This window comes from Podarcis raffonei, chromosome 7 (assembly GCF_027172205.1).
Source record: "Podarcis raffonei isolate rPodRaf1 chromosome 7, rPodRaf1.pri, whole genome shotgun sequence".
Lineage (NCBI taxonomy): Eukaryota > Metazoa > Chordata > Lepidosauria > Squamata > Lacertidae > Podarcis > Podarcis raffonei.
This window is the reverse complement of record NC_070608.1, coordinates 71,044,434-71,069,181: the sequence shown is the minus strand read 5'-3', so window position 1 is coordinate 71,069,181 and position 24,748 is coordinate 71,044,434. Positions and strand designations below refer to the sequence as shown.

At 44.4% G+C, this 24,748-nt stretch overlaps 1 protein-coding gene across 1 annotated transcript in view; it reads right to left on the bottom strand.

The window, feature by feature from the left end:
* Window positions 1-24,748, bottom strand: part of CDH9 (cadherin 9) — a 133,127-nt gene that overhangs the window by 28,243 nt on the left and 80,136 nt on the right. Inside the window, exons 4-5 of the mRNA XM_053397098.1 lie at window positions 12,993-13,112; window positions 9,593-9,760 (exon numbers count right to left, since the gene is read on the bottom strand). Coding sequence (XP_053253073.1) covers window positions 9,593-9,760; window positions 12,993-13,112 — 288 coding nt within the window. The remainder of the gene's footprint in view (window positions 1-9,592; window positions 9,761-12,992; window positions 13,113-24,748) is intronic.

Genomic DNA, 24,748 nt, shown 5'->3' with positions numbered 1-24,748 from the left:
TCTAATTAGAAACCTGAGCATAGCAGTTTGCTTACTTTTAACATTGGTTGCCTTCAGAGTTGTAGGGGAAATCTGAATACATCTGGAAAACTTGCCTAGATCAAATAATCCTTTGTAAAAGTCCAAGTTGTCACTCAGGACTTCTGAGGAAAAACTGAGTGCTCACATACAAAGTGAAGGATGCACAACATCACAGCAGCCCAAAATTTCTTATAGCACAATCCAAACCTTCTGTCCCCAGTGGGTGAGGCTTTGCCACTCCATTTGCACCTTCACAACTCATGAGGGAACGATTGTTTGCAAGCTGGCACAGCAATTGGCCTCGCTGCCATCACATGACATTGGCGTGCTCAGCTTGGGATCCAATGGATCCCAGGCCAGCTCAGCCTCACCCTGCCTCCAGAAGGCCTGGTTTCAAGACCACCTGCTGTTTTCTGGAGTGGGAATCCTACTGATGGCACTGCCACATACCTGTTTGATAGGCAGTAGGGGAATGCTGTACTGAGGCTTGTGTCACTCTGTTGGTAGTGGCTAGCAGGAGGCTGGTTTAGCTGGTGGAGGGGACAACACCCAGGGCTCTCTTAAGCATATGTGGCACCAGGGTGCAAAGATCTGCCCCCCCCCAGATTGCCCATTCCCAGGCATGCAGGAGGGCGGAGTAGGCCGGCTGCCTCAGTGTCTTGCTGGCTCAGTCAGCCCCAAACCCTCAGCACAGAGCTGCCTGCAGCAGAAGAGCCCACCGCGGCACTCCGACCGACCGATGGGTGGGCTCTTCCCCGGACTCAACTCTCAGGCCCCGGATTCGCAGCCTGATGCCTCTGAGAGCCTGGCACCTGGGTGCCCCACACCCCTAGTGTCTATGGGTAAGACGGCCCTGACAGCACCTCTGTCCAAGCCATACAACCCAAGCCTGGCATTGCTCTGCCAGGCTGACATTCTGTGCCCACATATATGAGACCACATTCCACTGGATAATATTGGACATGCTCCTGAATAAGCATGCACAGACTTTCGCTGTTAAGGGAATGTTTGCTCCTGTATTAACTTCCTTGTATGATTAGGTCATTAGATTCAGCCTTACTTTGGATTCTACAGATTTTTGTGCCCATAAGGCACTCAAAAGAATCATTATTTTCAGTATTTGCCTCTTCCCCGTGGAACTCCCTGCCTAAGGAAATCTACCAATGTAACTCATCTCTGCAGTAAGAAGCTGAACCAGGGTGGGAAGATTTCTGTTTCTTAAAGTCTTGAGTTAGTTGATAATGAATATCTTTGTGCTCCTGTTTATTTTTGCTGTGGCTGATTGGTGATTTGAATTGCATATGGTAATTGGATATTTTAGCTGTTTTAATAATTGAATGGTTTAGAAAGCCTAATTTTATTTTCTAGGAACTACGCTGGAGATGTTCTTTGAACTGAAAGGTGAGCTAAAAATTAAGCGAATGAATATATCATGTCTACTTTGATCAAAAGGCATGGAAACAAAGGGGCAATTTCTCTTTCTATTTTAAGTTCTCTTTTTCAATCCAATCTCAGAACTGAGGAGATGTGTCATGTTTCTGACACTGGGAATAAATCAGTCCTGGATGCTACATAGCAATCAGCCAGTTATGCAGGAGTTCAGATGCATGCACAGGGGTCTATAAGCCCAGGGTTTTCCTCATTTTCTTTCATGTTCAGGAGATTGTTTTAGCATATACAGTCATACCTCGGGTTGAATGTGCTTCGGGATGAGCGTGTTCGAGTTGTGCTCCGTGGCAACCCGGAAGTAACGGAGAACGTTACTTCCGGGTTTCGCTGCTTGCGCATGCACAGATGCTCAAAATGACGTCACGCGCATGCGCAGAAGCAGTGAAAAGTAATGGCGTGTGCGCAGACGTGCCGTCGCTGGTTACGTTTGCTTCTAGATGCAAACGGGGCTCCGGAACGGATCCTGTTCGCATCTAGAGGTACCACTATAATATAGAAAGCCTACAATGCAGACAAATAAGCATTTCCCTTCATAGAAGAAAGTGAGAAGCTACTACAGATGTGAACATTGAAGTTTGTAGCCCAGTGCTACGGCAGATGCTTTGCTGATCACCAGGGCCGTCTTAAGCATATCCGGCGCCATGGTGCAAAGATCCCTCCGGCACACACACACCCCCCGTTTCCCAGAGTTGTCAACCTTTTTTAAGCGGGGGAGGGGGGATCCCCAAGTTGTTGACCTTTTTTTAGGAAAGGCTGCTCTGCTCTGCCCTTGCGCTGCTGCCCCATACTGCTCGCACGAGGCCAGACATCAGTTCCCACTGTGGGATCATGGTGTGGGGCTGGGCAGCCAGGCACGATGAGGAGGCAGGTGGGGGTCCCATCCGGGCAGAGACAGGCGAAGTGAGCTGGGCCGTCCGCATCGCTGCAGCAGAGAAGTGTGCACACTCAGCCACAGTCTCGCCGTCCTTGCTTGGGGAGGAAGGGGGGAGAGAGAGTGTGACTGGGAGGGGATCGGGCAGGGGAAGGAAACACGGTTCGTGTGAAGGAGTGCAGAGGTGGTAGGGGCAGCTCTGTGCAAGGCGGTGGAGAATGAGGGGAAGGAGGGAGGGGCGCTGCAGGAGGCAGTGTGTAGCCTCAAGTGCAGGGATCTTTCGAGGTAGAGTGGACGGGGGGGGAGCGGTGGTAGAGTCACGTTTATTATGCACAGAGCTTGGGATACAAGCACACACCACACAGCCGAGGAGCTGGTGTGTTGCGGAGCCAGCGGAGAGAGCTCCGGACTTGTGGGAAAGCATCCGGAGCCTTCCCACCTCCGACGGGCGCTGGAGGCGGCAGGCACCAAGCCCCCACTCCGCCTCACTTACCTCCCCGCTGTCCCCTCCTCGGACTCTCCGCCTGTCGGCCTACACTGCTTGGCACCCTGGTTCGCCATGCCACTACACCCATGGTAAAGACATCCCTGTTGATCACAACCAACACAATCACCTGTTTCAGAGAAGCTACCCAAAGTGGGATTTGCTGTTTGCAGCCCATCTCAGAGTGCTAGGCTCCTGTTTCATACTAGCTCTGACTGCAGAGATGTTCCTGAACACTGTCATATAGGGCAGAGCCATGAAAAAAAATGCATTACATGCAGGGCCAGGTTTAGGTTTGATGAGGCCCTAAGCTACTGAAGGTAATGGGGCCCTTTATATATCCAGCTGTCCTTTGTCAACAACAAATTGTCACTGTTTTTTGTGTTGAATATATACTATATGGTAATTTATGGACCTAATAGGTATCTAAAGCACATAACAAAATATGTATTTTATCAAAGTAATTGTTGAACTGAAATACAATTAAGAAGTATGCAACCAGTCCATACAGAATGTAGATACCCTATATATAGAAATGAGCAAACCAGTGATATTTTAGGGAGCAGGCTGGCAGGCGGGGCCCATTACTTACATCATAGGGACCTCCGAACAGAAAACACTGTTGCTGTTTGTAGGTTTTATTTGTTTTTTATCTTATATTTTAGAAATGAACATTCAGGTTTTTTTTCCTTTAAATTTTTTGGGGGCCTCCAAGAGAGTGGGGCCCTAAGCTATAGCTTGCTTAGCTTAAACGTAAATCCGGCACTGATTACATGAGTACTTGAGGTCTGATGTACTCTGTGACCTGTCTGTGGGCCACAGTCCTGAGAGAAAGACTATGAAGGAAGACTTTGGAATGACACCAACAAAGCATTGGGTGTTCTTTTCTTTTCAGAACAAACTATGTTGATAAAGTCAAAATCACTTTGTGCAGAGCAAAGTGAGAGACCAAAAGGTATGGAACATGCTAGTTCATTGTGCATGTCAGAGGGTCTATTTCTTAGTGCTCCGTCATATAAAGCCCCAAACCTCCCTCTATGTACAAAAGGAGAACATGAAGGAGAGGGCTTGACTAACTCCTGAGGATGTTCTAGTTTTCTTTGGGTTTGTGTGTTTATAACTGGGAATATTTATAAGGTTATTTTTATATTAAAATACATATTTTAAAATATACTGTGTCCATGTGCAGTCTGAAGTTACGAGGTTTACAGAGTGGTAGCCATGGTAGCATCTTGCAGCAGATACAAGAAAGGGTGTTGTGGCACTATATTTATTACAGTATATTTATTATTTCATAAGCTTTCCTGGAACACATTAATTGGTTCTTTTGTGTAGAGACTGGGCTATTTGTCCTATGCAGAATGCTGAAAGCCACTGCTGGGAGATAACATATATCACTCTGGAAGATGAGCAGGTGAATGAACAACTGATTGTGTGACTGGCACAATACGCAATTAGATAGTGTAATAGTGTTGCCAGAGTAGAAAGAGGGACATATTTGGCATCTGAGTTTACTGCAGGGTCTGGCCCCAGATCTCTGTTATGTGGCCTGCAGTTGCTGATGAGTGGTTGCTTTGGGGTAGTTGTCTGGGGCTTTCTGTAAGTACAGACTTACCACCCAAGGCCTGTGAAATTGAGGTGTCTATTGACTGACGATAGCCTATAGATCACTGATTATGTTTGAGTGGTTTCAGCTGGGAACTATAAAAAAATGACAAGTGGATTTCTGTCATTTTCTCTTCAAGGTTTGTCCTGTAGTAGTACCAATCTGGCTTGGTTGATCTCCCACATCAATGGATGAGGGAGGTGCTGTGGTTTGATGAATGCCTGATGTAACTTTTTTCTATCTTGTGAGTGTGATGAATCTGAGCTGATGCAATTATAACATAGAGATTGGGTGTAAACGATAGATTTCGTAGTGCATGTTCTGGATGCACTTTGGAATCATGTAAGTAGGTGTAGCAGATATTTGGTTTCCTATGTATAGTGATGCTTATACTGTATGTCCCTTGTATAATTTTACAGTAGTTTCAAGAAAGTGAACCTGCTGTCTGAATAGGTCAAGGCTCAAGTTGATGGCAGGTTGAAGGTTAGAACAGGGTAGAACTGCTCAAACTGTCTTTGTTGATAAGTCCAGATGATAAAGATGTCATAAATGTGGCAACTGACAACTGGCTAAAATGTTTTAAATGGTTCCATTTTTTTGTTTTTGTCGGATTGGTGTTGGTTAAATGTTTAGTTGGAGTTGGTGGTTATTTTAATTTGGGCATAACTGTAAACTGTCTGATGTTGCTGTTGATTTCTATTGATTTATTCGTTTGTTTGTTGCTTGTAAATGATATTTTGTTTTTTTAAAATGTTTGATGTTTGGTTGTGTTGTGTTTTTATATATGTTATTAGCGGGATAGATAGATGATACATAGATAGATAGATAGATAGATAGATAGATAGATAGATAGATGAGAGATGAGAGATAGAGATAGAGATAGACATAGACATAGGTATAGTGTGTTTCAAGGAGAAGAGAGGCTTTAGGAGACAGGTGATGTGAATGGGGTATTCTAAATCAGCCATGAGATGCTGGCATACTTTGGGTCCATCCAAGAGTGCCCGTGGCAGAGCCATTGATCTGAAGATAAATGTTCTCCCTAAATCTGAAATGAATGTGAGTATCAAGTGGCAAAGTCTGGTGGCCAGAACTCCATCTAGGATGATATTACTGATGGCTTATATCACATCCTTATGGAAATATTGGTGTAGTCTAGGGTATTGTGTTCTGGAAGCTTGTCACCGGACTGTCATTTCCTCAGAAAGTTGGCTGTATTCAGAACCAAGCGTGAGTACTGGTGGCATATGGCCTGCATACAGAGTCCGTATATCCAAACGCCCCATCTGTGATGGTACTGAAAGCCTAAACTTATGGGGCACCTAAAGTGTTGTGGTTTCTGTAGTTTGGGTGGCAAACAGAAAATGTCTAGTTGAGGCTTCTGAGATGTATGGCTTTTGATTTGCACTTTGGTAGGAAATTCCTTCATCAGATTGTGTAGATCTTTCTGGTATTCCTCAGTGGGAACTGATAATTGGGGCCTGTAAAATGTCATGGTGGAGTTGCCTCTCAGCCTCATGTCTGAAATGTTCACAATGATGACTGCTGCTTCTTTGTCAGCTTTTTTAACTATGATGGCAGTACTATTTTTGAGATGATGCTGTTTGCTGATTACCTCAGCTTGGGCATGGCAGCAAATGCGATCGACACAGAAATCTAATCCGGTTTTATGACCATCTGGGAGGGTCCAGCCGCAGCCCTTTTTTATCATGTCAGGTGCAGCAAAGGAATTTCATGATGACTGAAAAACAGTGGGATTTGAAAGGTGTATTTTTCTACCTGCATTTGCACCAAGAACCTAATTAAACTCATGCTCACACAGTCAATAAACAGAAGCAATACCATGTAATCACAACTTGGTGTTAAGAGCTTGAATTTCAATTGGCAAAGAGACAAAGCTGAAACAGCTCTAAATCAGTGAAGGCAAATACATAGCAGCACAAAAGAAATCTGATAAAATGTCGGTGTAAGAAGGGACACATTTTGAATGTTAAAATAACTGCTTTTTCTTAAAATTAAAGGAAGCAACTTGAGTGGACTATACCAGTCCTGTAAAAGCATCCAACCAAGATTTAGTAAAAGGGGAAAGGGCCCTTTAGGGGGAGATGTGGAGCTGTACCTACAATTAAGTCAGCATACAAGGTGCCCATTAGCTGCCTTCAGCATACAAAAAATCAGGAAGAAGACTTTGGTCTAAAGTCAGCAGTGCACTCTTTTGTAAGGTAAGGCAACTATGAGCATAATAACCAGAAGTGAACATAAGAGGTATTGCTCATTACATGGTGGCCAACAATGTCTATTTCTGACACTGGCCCTGCCCTCACAGGTGGAGTGCAGATAAAGGCCGAGGTGGATGTTACACTCAAAATCCAGACAGCCACCCTCCTTTCAGAAAATAAACTTTAGTGGGGTGATTTAGACAAATAAGTGGCAGCAGGAGGGTATGCTTCCCTTTCTCTACCCACAGTATTTCTGCTACAAATCCTTCCCTTGAGTCACTTCTCTTTGTGCAGGGTATCTAACATACAGTGGTATATCGGGTTATAGATATTTCAGGTTACATACGCTTCAGGTTGCAGACTCCGCTAACCCAGAAATAGTACCTCGGGTTAAGAACTTTGCTTCAGGATGATAACAGAAATCGCGTGGCGGAGGTGCAGCAGCAGCGGGAGGCCCCATTGGCTAAAGTGGTGTTTCAGGTTAAGAACAGTTTCAGGTTAAGAACGGACCTCCAGAATGAATTAAGTACGTAACCAGAGGTACCACTGTATGTATCTGAACGTGTGCGAGAACCTGGAACCTCTTGGTAGGGACAGCAATTTGCAGGGAGGGGTGTGTGCCTTGCAACAGTAACGCTGGGCAAGAAAAGTTGAAAACACTTATTTTCAATCTCCACTCTAAATTAGCTCTTTCCAAGGCGGTTTTTCCACAAACAAAGCAGCTGTCAGGATATGAAAACTGAGTTTTCATATAGTGGAACAACTGTATGATGACATGAGCCTTCGTGAGTCAAACCCCTCTTTGTCAAGTGCACAAAAGCTTATGCCACAATAAGTTTGTTGGTTCTTAGTGATTTGATATGCCAGTGAATAAAGGGCACACTTACTTGTTATTTGAGGCTGTAACTAAAATAATCTGAGACCTTAAAAAGAAGGCACACCAATCTCCATAGGCTCTTATTTCTTTTGTGCTCACAAAGAAGCCACAGGGAAGACTAAGAGCTAAAAAAACCCCCCCAACAACAGCAGCCTTCATATCAAAGCTCCTTTATGGGTACCTTCTAATATGTAGTCTTTATGAGACTGTCACTGAGTGACATACACTACAGCAAAATATATGTGATACTAGCCTACTTTGGGTTCGCCAACTTCAGTATGATTAATTACTCTATCACACCCTTGCATTTTAAGCAGACCTCTGAGCTAAGTCATGAGGAGAAGTGAATACATATATTTTATAAGCATGATAAAAAAGTGAACAAAACCGATAAATAGTAGAAAGCAGAGAGCGGCCGATAGGTTACAAAGTTTTAATTTAGTTGGGCTTTGTGGCTTTTGAAGAGCACCAGGGTGGGGTACAAAAGGTAAAAGGTAAAGGACCCCTGGACTGTTAAGTCCAGCCAAAGGCAACCATGGGGTTGCGGCACTCATCTCGCTTTCAGGCCGAGGGAGCCGGCATTTGTCCACAGACAGCTTTCCGTGTCATGTGGCCAACAGGACTAAACACCGTGATGGAAACCAGAGTGCACAGAAACTCTGTTTACCTTCCCACCACAGTGGTACCTATTTATCTACTTGCACTGGCATGCTTTCGAACTGCTAGGTTGGCAGAAGCTGGGACAGAGCAATGGGAGCTCACTCTGTAGCGCAGATTTGAACCACTGACCTTCCGATCAGCCTAACAACACTGTCTGTGGCTCCATTTGTGAGAATAAGTGCCCGAATAGGAGAGCTGTTGTGATTTGCATCATGCACGTGTGTGTATGAGCACATGTGTTGCAGCATGTGCTGCAGTGATCAGGCACATCATGCCGGTTGCAGCAACTTCCCCTTTGTCACAGCACCACCATCAAGTGCTGTGCAGTTTGTGAACCAAGTAGGACAGAGAAGGACAGTGGTGGCTATTTAGTTATGTGACTCTGGGATGTGACCTAGATTGTGCCCAAGTTAGATTCCCAGCAAGCAGAATGCAACCCTTTGCCCATGTAAGATGGCCCGTCAGTGGCTAAAAGTCCTGGACATTATTGGACATTTGGCAGGTCAAAATATATTGGAGTTGCTGCATTCTGTTTCATGGTTTATGAGCTGTGCAGAATCAGGCTTTAAGCTATCACCTGACTCTTCAAAGCCCTGTGTACCTGAAGGAGTGTCTTCTCCTACATTGTCCAGTTCGGACGCTGAGGTCCAGTTCCAAGGGCTTTCTAGAAATTCCCTCGCTGTGAGATGTGAAGCTACAGGGAGCCAGGCAAAGGGCCTTCTTGGTAGTGGTTCAAAGTGTTGGTGCTGACGTTTAAAGCCCTAAATGGCCTTGGCCCAGTATACCTGAAGGGGCATCTCTACCCCCATAATTCAGCCCAGACACTCCGAGGGCCTTCTGGTGGTTCCCTCACTGAGAGAAGCAAGGTTACAGGGAACCAGGCAAAGGGCCTTCTTCGTAGTGGCACCCACCCGGTGGAACGCCCTCCCACCAGATGTCAAACAGATAAACAACTATTTGACTTTTAGAAGACATCTGAGGGCAGCCATGTTCAGGAAAGTTTTTAACAGTTGACTTTCTATTGTGTTTTTAATATTTTGTTAGAAGCCGCTCAGAGTGGCTGGGGCAACCCAGTCAGATGGGTGGCGTATAAATAATAAACTGATGGTGATGGTTATTATAATTCTACAAGCAGCAAAGCTTTGTGCACCTCTAGCTTTTGTTGGTTTGTTTGTTTTTGCTTGTAGACCTAACACTATTATGGGAGTTAACATTTTTTATTTCCTTTGGAAATATTATGTATGTATGTATGTATGTATGTATGTATGTATGTATGTTCCTGTGTGACCTTAAATAGCTGCAACACCAGAAATGCATCTGCATTTATGTCCCCAGATAGTGAAGCTTGAACTACAGAGTTTAAAGAGGCTTTTTGAACACATCTGAAGTATTAAATGGTTCATACTCTGGGGGAATCGAGGTGGATTGTCATTGACGTCGGTCAGCGTGATGTTCACCGTTGTGGTTCCTGATAATCCGCCCATCTGGCCGCCCATGTCTTTTGCCTGGATGACCACTTGGTACTGCTCTCGGTTTTCTCGGCTCATATCGGGCAAAGCAGTCTTGATGATGCCTTATAGGGAAGAGAAGAGGGGGAGGAAATATGAGATTGAAGGTGGGAGTAGGTCGAAGGAGAGTATTAAAATGGATTTGTGTCAAATATGCTGTGCCAGTTAATCCACAGTAAATAAACAAAATTGAAGGTGTATGCACTGAAATAAGGCTTTCAGTCCATGACTAGTTTAATGTCACAGCAAGAAAAGAGGGAAACAAGAAGCTCCCATTACTCAGTGTTTTTAAATTGGCACTAAATCAATGTAATTATCCTTCTGGGGGGGAAAAACAAAAATGGTTACATCTGTCATAATGAAAGCTTTCTGAAAACAACAACAACTTTGACTGGTGGTTATTTTTCCATTTAGGATGAAAGGCTGCAATGAACAGGAGTTTGCAGCCCTCTCCAAAATCATGGCAGGGACTGAAACTATACATGCAGCTGAATATGGTGGAGGAATAATAATAATCAGTGCTTTTTTCTGGGGGGACGCAGGGGTACACATACCCCTAAACATTTTGTGAATCTAAGTTTGGCCTCACTTAGGGGCAGTATTTCAATAGGGGTAAGAAAATGAGAGTTCCCCCTAAACTTTTTTTTTAAAAGCACTAACAACAACAACAACTACAGTTCAGGCTGTAGCTAAGGAGGGACCACATTTTTTAAAAATATATATAAATGCATGTAAATAGCAAATTCACACATCAAGGAAAAGGATATGCTAAGCTTTTGTTTGTTTGTTTGTTTGTTTGCTGTGCTACTTTCCTACACACAAATTAGCGTCACAGCCATGCCATATCGTTACACCAGGGAGGGGCAGCAATCCAAACCAGTACCCACCAACTACAGTCCGAAGCAACACAGTTCACTCTTCCAATCTTACAGCCATTTTGCTGTACAGTGGTACCTCGGGTTACATACGCTTCAGGTTACATATGTTTCAGGTTACAGACTCTGCTAGCCCAGAAATAGTGCTTCAGGTTAAGAACTTTGCTTCAGGATGAGAACAGAAATCGTGCTCCAGCGGCGCAGCAGCAGCAGGAGGCCCCGTTAGCTAAAGTGGTGCTTCAGGTTAAGAACAGTTTCAGGTTAAGTACGGACCTCCGGAAAGAATTAAGTACTTAACCCAAGATACCACTGTACTTTGTCATTTTTCAGTACATATGGGAAGACCTAACCAGGGGAAATAGTCCCCGCCCCCAAAAGATGGCTGCCTAACCTTGATGGTTCTTAGAACAGCCGGGATGGAATGAGAAGGTGAGGTTTGGGATGGTAGGAAAACAGCATGCAGCTTCCTTCATTTCAATGCACTTTTCCCACCCATTATCAATTTCATCATTTCTGTGCTGATTGGGCTCTGTGCAATTTTGAAATCACAGGGCATTTTCCCCCCTTCCTCTTTTTTTTTCAAATTGTATGGTTTCTGAAAGTGGGTCATGATTTTTTATTGAGCTGGCTCAGAAGGTTTCACTCCCTGCCTCTTGCTCTCATTTTGCATCAGCTATTCCAAAATATCACACAGCCGATGCAGCATCCAGCAGCTGTGGCTTGGCATTTGCCACGCTCATGTAAATGATATGCAAATGAAGCCAGACAACCAGGTTTACGAATCAGCTGTCCTTCTATAGTTCACAGTGTGGCTGCAGTATGGCTTTGTCACAGAGCCAGCTAAAGAAGAGGATGCAAACTGGGCATTTGATGGGGGCTTGAAATCAGCAAATGTCCCTCCAACCAAAAAGCATTGTTGTTGCTATTTTGTGCGACACACACAAGAAGAGACATTATGAGGAATTTTGCTGTTTGTTCAACCTGTCTCTTCCATGTCTTGTCCAAGGACCCCTGTGCCACTGCAAAGGTGGAGTCAGCAGTAACTTCTTCAACCAAAGAATGCCCGTTTACCTGGTCCAATGGTGGGCAGCACCTGCAACCTGGCATGATGGCTCCTGCCTTCCCTCGGAGCCACATCATGTTTGTTTGGGCTGTTGGCTCTTTCCCCTGACCTCCACGATACTTGCAGAGTTCCCACCAAGCCCTGGTTTGAATTGTGCCAATCCACAGTGGCTTGGGGGGGAGAGGTGAGGCCAGGGATAGGGCCTCGCTGCTGAGGTTTCCACTCTGGTGCACTCCCAGGGCTTAAATTTGGGCCGGTACTCTTTTTGTTCAACCTGCCTCTTCTAGGTTACTAGGGGCCACAGAGCATGCCTTGTCCAAGGACCCCTCTGCCCCCCCAAAGGTGGAGTCAGCAGTAACTGCTCCAACAAAATAAAGGATGAACATGAATAGTATATGAATATATCAATGAAAAACCTTTGAAAAAACAAAGCGTGTTCTCCCTCATGGTGAGCAGGTGTTGCGGTGGGGGCTAGCAAGACACCCCACTGTTGCTGGGCGGGAAAAGAGGTAGGCCACTATTATCATTGAGCTCTTCTTGTTGCTGGGGAATTTTATATGTTGCCATTTTGTGATTGACAGCCATAGCCTTTAAATACCCTGCGTGCAGCGTTGAGCTTCCTCTTTTCGCTGCGCGCATCGGATCAACCCCCCCCCCTATTTTCAGGGTTGTTCGTTTGACCTTGCTATGCCTGTCATGGGGTTGTCTGCTTCTGGGGCAGGGCCTGGTAGGAATTTTGTCCATCTGGCTGATTGGCTGGGGCCATTTGGTTTTTGCCTACTGTGTAGCAAATCATCACAACTTGTAAGGTTGCGGTTAGGAATTGGTTTTATGAATTGGTTGGTGGAGGGGTATGGATTGGCTGTGCCTCCCCCTCCAAATGCTGCTGCTGCAAGGGTTTTCCTTTAATGGAATCCAGGGGTTCGCCATGCTTTTCTCCGAACCCCTGTCAAGGGGCTAGGGCCACGCAAGAGCCCCTGGGAGCATTTGGGGAGAGTTGAGGGCATGGTACCCAGCTCTGTCTCTCTCCACAAAATGTTTTCCCTTTCTGACCGCAGACATGCAAATGTCAGTCTGTCCCCGTACGGGGTCAGATAATTGCAATCAATGCCTAAGCAACCACTCACATTGCTTGTATTTTAATAAAGTTGTGGCCAAAATTATGCCAAAAACCTTAAACAAAAATTATGTGTCAATTGTGTTTGATTTGGAGGGTGTCTTGGGGACCTCGACACGCAAAAGAAAACTGGGTGAAAATATTAGAAAGAAATACTAAAAGGACTGACAACAACTCCAAATAATTAGAATAAAGCAGAGCTGGCATAAATAAAAGAAAGCCAAGTCAATAGACATTCTCACCTGTTTCGGGATCCACTGCGAAGTACGGCTGGCCCTGAAGGATGCTGTAAACAACTTTGGCACTGTTGCCATAGTTAGCATCATCAGCATCTGTAGCGGTCACTTGGATAACAGAAGTACCTGAAATAAGGAGCAGAAGAGCAACAATGGGGTGGTGAAAATCCACAATATGAAATGAGGTTATGTATATTGGGCATAGCACTCGACTGGGAAGACCCAGGTACAAATTCCTGCTCCGTAGCAAAATCCACTGAGTGCTTTAGTCCAATAACCTACCTGTGGGGATGAAATAGGGTGAAACCCCATGCCAGCTGCTTCGAGTACCTCGGAGCACAGGTAGGATACATAAAAACACAATTTAAAAGGTATTATTTTACTCATCAGAAGTGAGATAATTAGATAGAATTTAGTTCTTGGCTCCTGCTGGACATCAGTCTGGGCTAACCGAAATAAACCAGAATCACGTTGTTTCAGGTCTTCTAAGGACACCTTTGTGACACCAGAGGCCTGTAGGCCCTACCTTGTCCTGCCCAGAAGCAGCCAAAAGGATGCTAGTCAATGCTGCAGATTCAAAAAATTACCAAGGAAACAATCAAGAGGCTGCAATTTAGTCAGTAGAGTCAGTTGGAAAGGAAACACTGATCTCGCCCTGAAGTACTAGGATGGGGATTTAAACAAATCATTAAAACATCTCTGAATAGAGGGAAAGGGGGTGGTAGGGCTTCGGGAATCCAAAGGGTGTACAAATATATTTTGTTTTAATTAAGTTGGTTTTGCCACTAACATAAAAATGGGGATTTTGGGGAAGGGATTTGGGGCCGACCTTAGCAAAAGATTGTTAAAATTAAATTGATGGGGTGAATTTAGGAAAAGTATTTTAAGAATAAGTTTTGGAATATAAAGATTGAGGTTTATAAGTTAAAATTGGTTAAGTAAAATGAATCAGAGGAAACAAGGTAAAGTGTGGGGACAAAAATTTGCTGAGCTAAAAATTGGAATTGGAATACAAGAAGGGCAGGTGTGGGGAAGTCAAGGAAATTGGGTATGGAAAGTAAGTAATGTAAACTTTTTCAACTGTTGCTTTTTCTTTTTCTTTCTTCTCTCTTTTTTCTTTTCTGTTTTTCTTTTATATTTTTTTGAAAATTTCAATAAATATATTTTTTAAAAAAAACATCACTGAATAGAAAAACTGGTATGACAAGAGATCACATACATTCAGCACACCATGCAACTGAGGAAATATTAAGAAATCAGGTGTGAGAGAAAAAGAGAATATAGAATAATAAGAGGCCTAGGAGAGGAGAAGGGAAAGGGGGAGAAAAGTGACAGAAGCCAATGAAAGTGTCAGCCTATCTTTGAGCTGGGCCTTAGCTTGGCAATCACACCAATGAACTTCATTCTAATATTATTCAATCAAGTTATATACCCCCACCTTTCCTTCACAAAGGAAACTCAAGGTAACTAATAGCATCGACAGAATAATTAAATCACAGTAATATCAGATCCTCCAATTGTTCCTAATTTCTAGGGGCAGGCTTGGATTTACAGAAGCCGTCCCGGTTTCTGATTTAATCCTGGAATGTCCTGCTTTTCCTTAGGTCGTCCCTACTTTCATCGGAGAAATGTTGGAGGGTATGGAATAAGACGTCCCCATGGCTTTTTTTCAGCCAGTACTCACCTCTTAGGTGGGTGCCATTGCCATTCTAAGAGAATGACAGAGGTGTTTGTGGTGAGTTGCGGCACTTCTTTTTTCTAGAAAAATAGCACTGGACATCCCTATTTTCATCAGAGAAATGTTGGAGGGTATGTCATTTCTCAAGAGCAGTAATATTGATTGTAATTACTAAGTGGCACTGTGTAGGAAGGCTTGACTGAGCAGGGAAATAAAGTTCCACAGTCGTCCCACCCATAGACTTAATAGAGACTCACCCACAAGGCTCAACTTCACCCACTGAGCTGCTGAGGGTTTTTTCCCTCCCCTGAGGCAGGAGTGCCTATAGAAATTAATGAAGAAATCCAGGATTTTAGCTGAGTTCTGATAGGGCTGTGTAGCACACCTCTCCTTCAAAACCAAAGTTAGCAGTAAAGACATGAATTCATACTGTTTTTTAAATTGGGTCTTATTTCAAATGGATAAAAGGGTGTGGGTTTTTGCAGGGAGGGGTTGTTTTGAAAAGATATAAATGTGCACAGCATCTACATGCAAGTAAATGGAGTGCAAGAATTCTGCATGTGAAGGAGCCCCGGATTTGAACTGAGAAAGGGTGTGAGGGAGGTTTCAGAATAATATTTACCATAACAAGACGTATTTTCTTGCAGAAACCAACCTCACCCCCCCCCCCTTCTAGCCTGCCATAGTAGCAGAGCAATCCACTGCAGAGTTCTGATGTCAGCTATTCCCTCACAGCCACAAGTCTCCCTTCCTCAAAATAGGAGGCAAAGGAAGATGACAGCAGTGTTGATATTGATGGGGCCATTTTAACCAGGTTTAAATAGCTTTTAAAAATAAAAATCCACAAAAATAAGGCAAGTTAGAAAGGCAATGAAGTCTTTGGGGTTGCTTTTTGTGGATTGGGGTGTGGGTGTTGGAAGATACATTGCTTCCAGATCACAGCTATGCTAAAATCCTGGATGTCATCATTGGTTTACATGGGCAGCTTTCATTCCAAGACCATGAGATGAGCTGATCTTATTATTTCCTTGTATCTCTGGTTTCACCTCAAAATGAAGTGAAAGTTCTCTGCTCAAACCAGGGGCAGCAATTATAGGGGGCAGGAGGGGCTTGGGCCTCCTCAATATTTGTGGGCAGGCTGAGCCCCCAATATTGAGATGGTCACGTGCCGGGCAGAGGCAATACAGGGAGGGTGAAGATCACTCTCTGTGCCCCCTTCCCCTGACACCGCTGGGCAAGCACTTGCCCAGTGGTGGCAGGGGTTGGTGATCCTCTCAATATGGGGGGGGTGGCTCAGCCCCCTGCTCCAAAATATGGAGGGGGCCAAAGCTGGGTGGGACACAAGAAGGGTGAAGATCACACTCTGTGCCCCCTTCCCCCGCCGCCGACGGGAGAGTGCTCATGCCCCGGGCGGGGGCCGGATGTGTCACATGACACCAGACCCCTTCAATGGGGGGGGAGTAGTTGGCATCCCTGGCTCACACTATACACTTAAAGCACTATTATGCAACTTCAACAGTCATGGCTTCCCCTAAAGAATGCTGGGAACTGTAGTTTGTTAAGGGTGTTGGGAATTGCCCCATGATTCAGGGGATGGGGCGGGTGGTAACTGTGAAAGTGCAAGAAAATGCTTTAAAATGTATGGTGTGCTGTCTAATTGAAGAGCAGCTGCAGCTTCCACGGGGTGTCATGAGAGATAAACACTTCATTCTTTCCACACAGTAATGTTATTAACCTCTACAATGGCGGTTCCAGTCACCCTTCTGCTTCCGAAACAAAATGCCGCAAGCACTTACAGGAAAATCCTATGCATGTCTGGTCCTCAGTCTTGCAAAGTTTCCAGCAATATTCTTATTTTAATTGCTTTGTTTCTGCATTTTCTTCAGCTGGATATGTGGCCGTCTGAACTTTTGTGAACACAATTTAGAGTATGGACCCCCCCCCCCAAAAAAAGAGTGAGTTCTGAGTTCGGCATCTTCCTTCTTAACCTGTCAGTTTTGAGGATGCCATCTCCTCTGAGGCCCCTCTCACTTTTGCCTGTTTTGTTCGTGAAGAGCCGTTGCTCATTATTGCTCAATCTGCGCCTGTAACAAAGACAGCACAACACACAGAGGCGCAGATATTTTCAGTCTTCCAGTGCTTTGTGCTCTCTGTATAAAATTGGATCTGACATGGTGACGTGAGTACAACATGGGGCTATTATTACTCTGAAATGCCCTTGCTGTGGATTGCATTTGATTTAGAGGTATGTTTAGTCAGTGAAGGGGACTCCTGCTTGCTCGTTGATAAAGCATTACTATGAGTGTTGCAAATAGTCGTGACTGCAGTCAAATTAAGATATTATTTCCAAATGGGGAAGATTTTTCTCCCAGTAATTTATCAAGGAAGTCATGGCGGAAACATCTGGCTGCTTTCATGCTTAAGATATTTTATGGCTCTCAGTTTCTGGACAGCAGAATAAAGGACTGTAGGTTCAACAGAAAACCCGAAGTCTGAAGCATAACCAATTTGAGGCTTATTCTTGTACATTTTGAGAATTTATATTTTCTGTTTAATGCTCACTGCCTCCCCATCCCATCCGTACAGTTGCTCTTGAGAACATGGCGTTCAGTTCAGTGGGCTGACCTGCATTGGATATTTGTGACTATGGTTAATATGTGTATGTGAGGAAGTTTGTGTGTGTGTTTTATTATAAGGAAGTGTGGTGGTATGAAGCTGGACAAGAGCATCTCATCACCATTTTGAGGGGACAAGAGGTCAAGGAAAGGAGATTCATGCTACCATTTTGAAAATCTGACTGAGGAGGATGAGGTAATTATTTTTCTATCTGTAGTTTGAAAGCCAGGGCAAGGCTGTTCCTATCTATTTCCTGAATACATATTCACACTATAACTATCAATCCTGGCTCAACACCCATGTTCAAGGTTTTCCAGAAATGAGGAGCCATAACCTTGAAATGTGGCCATTTGCTTCCCCCCAGTCATCATGTTCCCAGAAATGCATGTCTTCTGCCACCTTTTTGTTGCTGTGTGGATTCATCCAGTGAAAGCTTGTTGCAGTTTTCAAATAAACTCTGGAGAATTTTTATTATTTGTTTGTTCAGAAATTGCCAACTATGAACAATTTAGCATCGTAACAAAACCTCTCAAACTGGTATCCTATGCATAGAAGAAATTGTGTTGCTTTTAACAATTTTTCCACATGTTTACTTACATATCTTAATGCATTAGTAAGTTCCTATGTTCCCAGTAGCTATATTACTCATACCCAACAAAAAAAATCTTGCCTGTTCCAATTGTCCCTGTTTACCAGGCAGGGATTTAGAAACAGTTCAGATTTTCTGGGATTAACCATGTTAAGTAACTTTTCTATGTGTTTGAAGGCAAGTTTGATTTGTATGGCTGTATAGATTGTATCCAGACTCATTTAGGATTTAACCCCATTTATTCCAAACCAACAGGATTCAATTCTTTAGATTTCTGTCCCAATGCCCTCCAATTCTCTACCAGCATATAAATCAGGTGTAGGTAACCTATGGTCCAGATGTTATTGTATTCCAACTCTCCTCCATCCCCAGCCAACATGACCCAATAGTCATGGATGATGGGAGATGTAGTCCAACAATATATGGAGGGCCAGAAGTTCCACACCCATGTTGTAAATGCGCATTCATGTATTTTTGAAAAAAAAATAAAGAATGCCTGGGTGGTTAAGTCTAGTAAAAGGCGACTATGGGGTGTGGTGCTCATCTCGCTTCAGGCCGAGGGAGCCAGTGTTTGTCCACAGACAGCTTTCCTGGTCATGTGGCCAGCATGACTAAACCACTTCTAGCGCAATAGGACACATTGGTGGAAGCCAGAGCACACAGAAATGCCATTTACCTTCCCACCACAGCAGTACCTATTTATCTACTTGCACTGGTATGCTTTCGAACTGCTAGGTTGGCAGAAGCTGGGACAGAGCAATGGGAGCTCACCCCATTGAGTGGATTCGAACTGCTGACCTTCCGATCAGCAAGCCTAAGAGGCTCAGTGGTTTAGACCACAGCACCACCTGCATCCCTACATGTTCACTGCATATTCAAGTGCACTGTTTCATCCAGCCCATAACCATTTGTCCAGGAAGAAAGTTACTACATTTGTGTGCATTGCAGCTATTCTGTAACAAATATAACCATATCCATGTGAATGTTAAACACTTTATTAAACCTCTTTTTTCTACAAAAGTGCCAGTTTACTGACAGACCCTGATTTGCTCAAGGACAAGCCGTTGAAGACTAAACGAATGTAGCATAAAGCAGGGGAGAAGAGCATTATGTGATGCAAAATGGGAGAGCAAACTGTAAAGGCAGCAGTCCTTGTTGTGAGACTAAATGGGTTATAAGCACACAAGTGCATCTTTGTCTACTTACACTTGCAAAATCTTGGAGGGCTTGCAACTCCTTTGCTTTTCTGAGTAGCATTAGTCCAGTCTCAGATGCCATTTCCTGCTGGGGTAATAAGCACTAGTGGCTACAATTGAGATTGTGGGCTTTTGGGGTAGGGTGTGCTCTTGTTTCCTTATAGAGCAGCCACTATAAGACTTTATAATGCCAAGATAATCACTGGGGCCATGCCTCTGAATACCAGTTGCTGAGAAAGAAGAGTAGGAAAGGGGTGTTGCCCTCAAGTCCAGCTTGTGGGCTTCTCATCAGCATATGGGCGGCCAGGACTTGCAGGACTTGATGGGTCTTTAAGCTGACCCACCAGGGCTCTTCCTATGCAATTAATATCTTAGATATGCATGCTGCCTTTCCCATGAAGAGCTTGGGGTGATGTACGGTATGGATTTATGCTATCTTGTCCTCATAACATTCAACCTATGAAGTAGGTGCGACTGAGAGCCTGTTGTGTCCTTGGCCATGCAGTGAGCTAGATGTGTGGTGCATCAAATTCATGTCTCCCCGTCCACATGTCACACTTGGTTCATGACATTACAGTGGACCCTCGGGTTGCGAATGTGATCCGTGTGGGATGCAGGCTTGCAACCCGCAGCGTTCGCAACCCGCAGCAGTGTGTCTGCGCACATGCGGGTTGCGATTCGGCACTTCTGCGCATGCGCAAAGCATGTTTTAGCGCTTCTGCGCATGCACGACCTCTGAAACTCGGAAGTAACCTGTTCTGATACTTCTGGGTTTCGGCAGGTCCATAACCTGAAAAAACGCAACCTGAAGCATCTGTAACCCGAGGTATGACTGTATAAACATTTGGGTGCAGCTCAAACCATACAGTTGCAGCAAAATACATGTGTAGCAGTAAGACTTTTGTCAATGAGAGATTGCTGCTCCCCGCTTTCCAAATTGTTGAGCAGCTGACAAATTGATCTCATGTGCTAACTCAACTCATTTTATGTGTACTGGACAAATATAGATTGCCCCAACATTGAAGATGATATTGTCCTTTTCTTTGAGTGTCAGAATGTGGTCCTTCATTCCCAAGCCCTGATTACTTTATTTCTGGTGTCCTTTATCTCCTTGAAGTTTTGGAAGCCACTTTCAAAGACTCTTTGCCTGCACGTTCTACGTGTGTGAAAGAGACTTCACAATAATTTATGTCGCCTTAGAAAAAATGCTGAAGCACATTGTCTGACTATGCCGAAGCCCTATTTGCATACTTTGTAAATATTTTGTGCTTCTGAAGTGGGTCTGCATAATACAGATTGTCTTTGCATTCTACTTTCAAAACAGCTCCCATTTGATATGCCTATATTTTTTTCACAAGTTAGAGACTATTTCTGACATTTTCAATGTTGAACGCATAAAGTTAGCTACCAGGTGAGGGATGGAAGGAAACTCCTAGAAACTTTCCATGCTGCTTTGTCCTGATTTACAGACTTCATGAAGGACATATATAATGCTACTTTTTAAACGTAAGTAATGTCGTTTCAATAGTGATGCGGGTGGCGTTGTGGGTTAAACCACAGAGCCTAGGACTTGCCAATCAGAAGGTCGGCGGTTCGAATCCTCACGATGGGGTGAGCTCCCGTTGCTCGGTCCCTGCGCCTGCCAACCTAGCATTTGAAAGCACGTCAAAGTGCTTAGGTAAATAGGTACCGCTCCAGCGGGAACATAAACAGCGTTTCCGTGTGCTGCTCTGGTTCACCAGTAGCGGATTGGTCATGCTGGCCACATGCCCCGTAGCTGTACGCTGGCTCCATCGGCCAATAGAGCAAGATGAGCGCCGCAACCCCAGAGTCTGCCAAGACTGGACCTAATGGTCAGGGGTCCCTTTACCTTTACCTTAATGTCATTTATGTGTATCTTCTAATACATGCTTCCTCAGCCTCAGCCCTCCAGATGTTTTGGCCTACAACTCCCATGATCCCTAGCTAGCAGGACCAGTGGTCAGGGATGATGGGAATTGTAACCTCAAAACATCTGGAGGGCCGAGGTTGAGAAAGCCTGTCCTAATATGTACTTTCCTTAAGATGTCATCAAGCTGCAGTTTGTGTGGCTGCCAAAGAAGTAAGCAAGTGGTCAGGTGGCCCAATCCACAAAAGAGAGTTTTGACAACGTCTAAGGGGAGAGAAGGTTTTGTCAAGGTTTTAAAGGAATGGGGTGGGTGAGTTTGATGAGTGAAGCTAACAGCGACTCATCCCCTAGTAATAGCATATATTTCTTTGTTTTCTATATTCCCCCCTTGCCCCAACAAAAATTGAAAGGTACAACATTTCCATGAAAGCCTATTAAAATGATGTAGCTGAAGGCCAAATAATAGTTAGATATGAAGACCATGCTCTCTGCCTTCTTCTGAAGCCCCAGATGACTACATTTTCTGCTCATGATACCTTTGACAAAGGTTCTAGGTCCCAATATTCACTGTATATGGGTTGAGCTACCCACAACTACTAGTCATTATGGCAGGGGAGGCTGGCCCATTTGGGTGAATGTGACATAGCACCACTAACCTCAGTAAGAAGTCCCCACATCCCTGCCTTCTTAAAACCAGTCCAAAGAGGTGTCACTGTAACCCCTTCCTCCTTAGTCTCAATGGTCTCATGCAGGAAAGATCTGCCAGTTTTGATTTCTCATTTGTCTAATGTTAAATTCAGTTTTCTGGATTTCTGAAGCAATCTACATTAGGAAAAAAACAAACCCTCCTAAAAACTAACCAGCAATTTTGGTGTGGATTTCTCCTAATAAACACATTGTTGTGTTCAGTTTTGACATGCACATTTTTTGCAAGAATTTTATTGCTAACATAATGCATTTCTATGTATTGTTTTCACTAATATATAAGTCTTTGTGCACACTTTCCCCTAATATATGCTTTTTTGGTAAACATTGTTTTGGTGCAGAGCTGCATCACAAAATTCAGCTAACAGAACAGGTGTTTATAGAATAAATTCAAGTTATAAAATGCTGAGCTCTTATGAAATATACTCAACCAGATGAAATGCAGCCTTTAGCTTTTAATTAGAAATCTGAAGAATCTTGCAATGAAGTGTTACAATTTAAACTGCTAGCGGGAAATAGGAATGCCAGCAAAGAAAAGGAAAATGTATCCAGTCTTGATTGATTACTTTCTTCATTCCCTGACTTTTTACTATGCTATTCAGTCACAAAGAGAAGGAAAATATGCTTTCTCCTAATTTCATCCACTTGCCATTATTCATCTTCCCCTGTTGTGTTCAGCAGAAGGAAACCATTGTATGTACTATAGGTTGTGCTCTCACACAACAACAAATATTGAGCCAGTCACTTGCATGATCTGAGTTTGTACTCCAAAAATACCATCCAGAATCTTCATAGCAATGTGTGCAGGCTCCTTAGCAGACAAACTAAAGTACAGTAGAAAGAATTTCCCAGCATCTGAGAATTGCTGTGATATAACATTATTGTCCTAACATGAGGGCAGATAGAGCTCATCAACCAGGGAAGGAAGCCCATGTTGGAAAAGGAATACTCTGATCATAAACCTCTGTTGTCTTGAGGCTATACTCATTTGTGAGAATGGTGTTGGGAATAAACCCCAAAAACCCATACCTTCTACTTTGTAGGACATCCAGCGGTGGAAGAACCCTCCCTGGCACCCGGGGCAGCACAGCCTGGAAGGACTGCGCATGTGTGGCATCCCGCACGTGCACACTCCGTACGGAATGCCACACATGCGCACTCCCTACGGGCTGCCGCATGCACAGTGACTGTATGGGCTACTGCACAAGCAGCATCCCATACGGAGTGCACATGTGCAGTGACCATACGTGATGCTGCACATGCGCAGTCCATACATGCTGCCGCTCATGTGCGGCGGCCGTATGGGCTGCCACTTGCATGGCGACTATACAGGCTGCCGCGCGAGCAGCATCCCGTACGGACCGCACATGTGCGTCGACCGTACAGGATGCCGTACATGTGTAGTCTGTATGGGCTGCGCATGCGCAGCAGCCCGTACAGTTGCCGTGCGAGAGGCAGCCCATACAGATGGTGCGTGAGAGCAGCAGCCTGTACGGATGCCACACGAGCGGTGCCCATACGAAGTGTGCGTGCCCCAGAGTGGCACCCGGGGCAGACCGCCCCCCTTCCTATGCCCCTGAGGACATCTTCAGGATAAGAAAGGCTAAAGAGCAAACGCTACACAACTCTGGAGTAAAGTCCCCAAGACAATTGGATGGTGTCTTGTGAGCCTCCTTTCAGCAACTCCTGCAGCCAAACTTGTGCTGTTTTCCTTTGGACCACATCAGTGAGACCAAGAGGCAGGTCTTGTAATTTGGGCAGCTCAGGACCTCCATACACACTGCCCAGGCTTTCCCCCTTGAGAGGTCACTTCAGTCCTGCCAAGCAGCAAAAATGTTGCAGGATGCAGCAGTTATGAGTTACTGGTCTCTGCAGCTGCCGCAGGTACTGTGATTCTCCAGCAGTTGGACTTCATTCCCAGAGGTGCCCTCCATAGTCTCTTGAGACTGACGAGTGTCCATATGAAAACATTTGCACATATTTGTCCATTGATTAGCTGGGGAACTGCACCATTTAATTCTCACTAGATGCATAAAGACTTCAACATTAGAAACTTGTTACATTCAGAAAGGGAATTCTTCTCATGGCAGTTTCTCCAATTCTTGACATATTTCACAGAATGCCACTGGGATTTTTCATTTTGTCCTGTGCAGCCATATCAGAGCTGAAGGGAAGGGACCTTGACTTAATGTCTTATCTGAAGGACGACATCTCTAACTGTGCAGAACACATCCCTTAGTACTGTACTGCAGCGTCAGCATTAGGTATGAGTGAAAAGTGCTGAGGTGTGGACTTTGAGCCTGTAATGTTTCTTCTTCTTCTTTTTGTCCAGAGATTAGAGAATTATAGTTGATGGGGGGGGGATACTCCAATAAAAATCGGTAGGAAAATGGATCTGTCAAATAATTGCAGAGCACAAGTATGATAAAAACACTTTTTAGTGTTGATTTAAAGGTCACTCTCGGCTTAAACTAGTCAGCTGTGGCAACTCTCTTAGTTTTGATGTTAAAATTATGGGAAATAAAATGCAAATGATAATCTGTTAATTGATGGGAAGAATTGATGGGTTAAAATCTAGTGGAGGATTCTACTTTTGAACTATTCAAGCAAGTTTCTTGGTGAGTTAATGACCCTAAGTATGGTTGTTAATATAACAAAGTGGGTTGTTTTGTGCCAAAGGATAAATGTGTGGACCTCGTCCCTTACCTGGGAGGTGGGGAGAAAGACAGTGTGTTTGCGAGCTGAGATGATGCTACAAGAAGCAGGGAGATCTTGGGAGAGAGTCAGGGGTGCCAACCTGAATAAAACATGGGGGGAGGGGCAGGTGAGCCCTGCCTCACATAATCAATCACACGATGCAGTGCACACAAGCCATTTGAATGACATTGCCCATCAACTTGGGGGCGGTGGCTCAGCCCCCTCTAATATTTTATTGGCATGCCCAAAGACCCATCGATGCCTAGGAGATGGCTCCTATGGAGAGAGCCATGCTTGATTTTTGCTTGATTCCAAGGTTGTGACTATGGGAGAAGCAAGACTTTCTGGAGTGTCAATGCTGTGAGCCGCTCCATCTTAGACTCAGGTTGTATA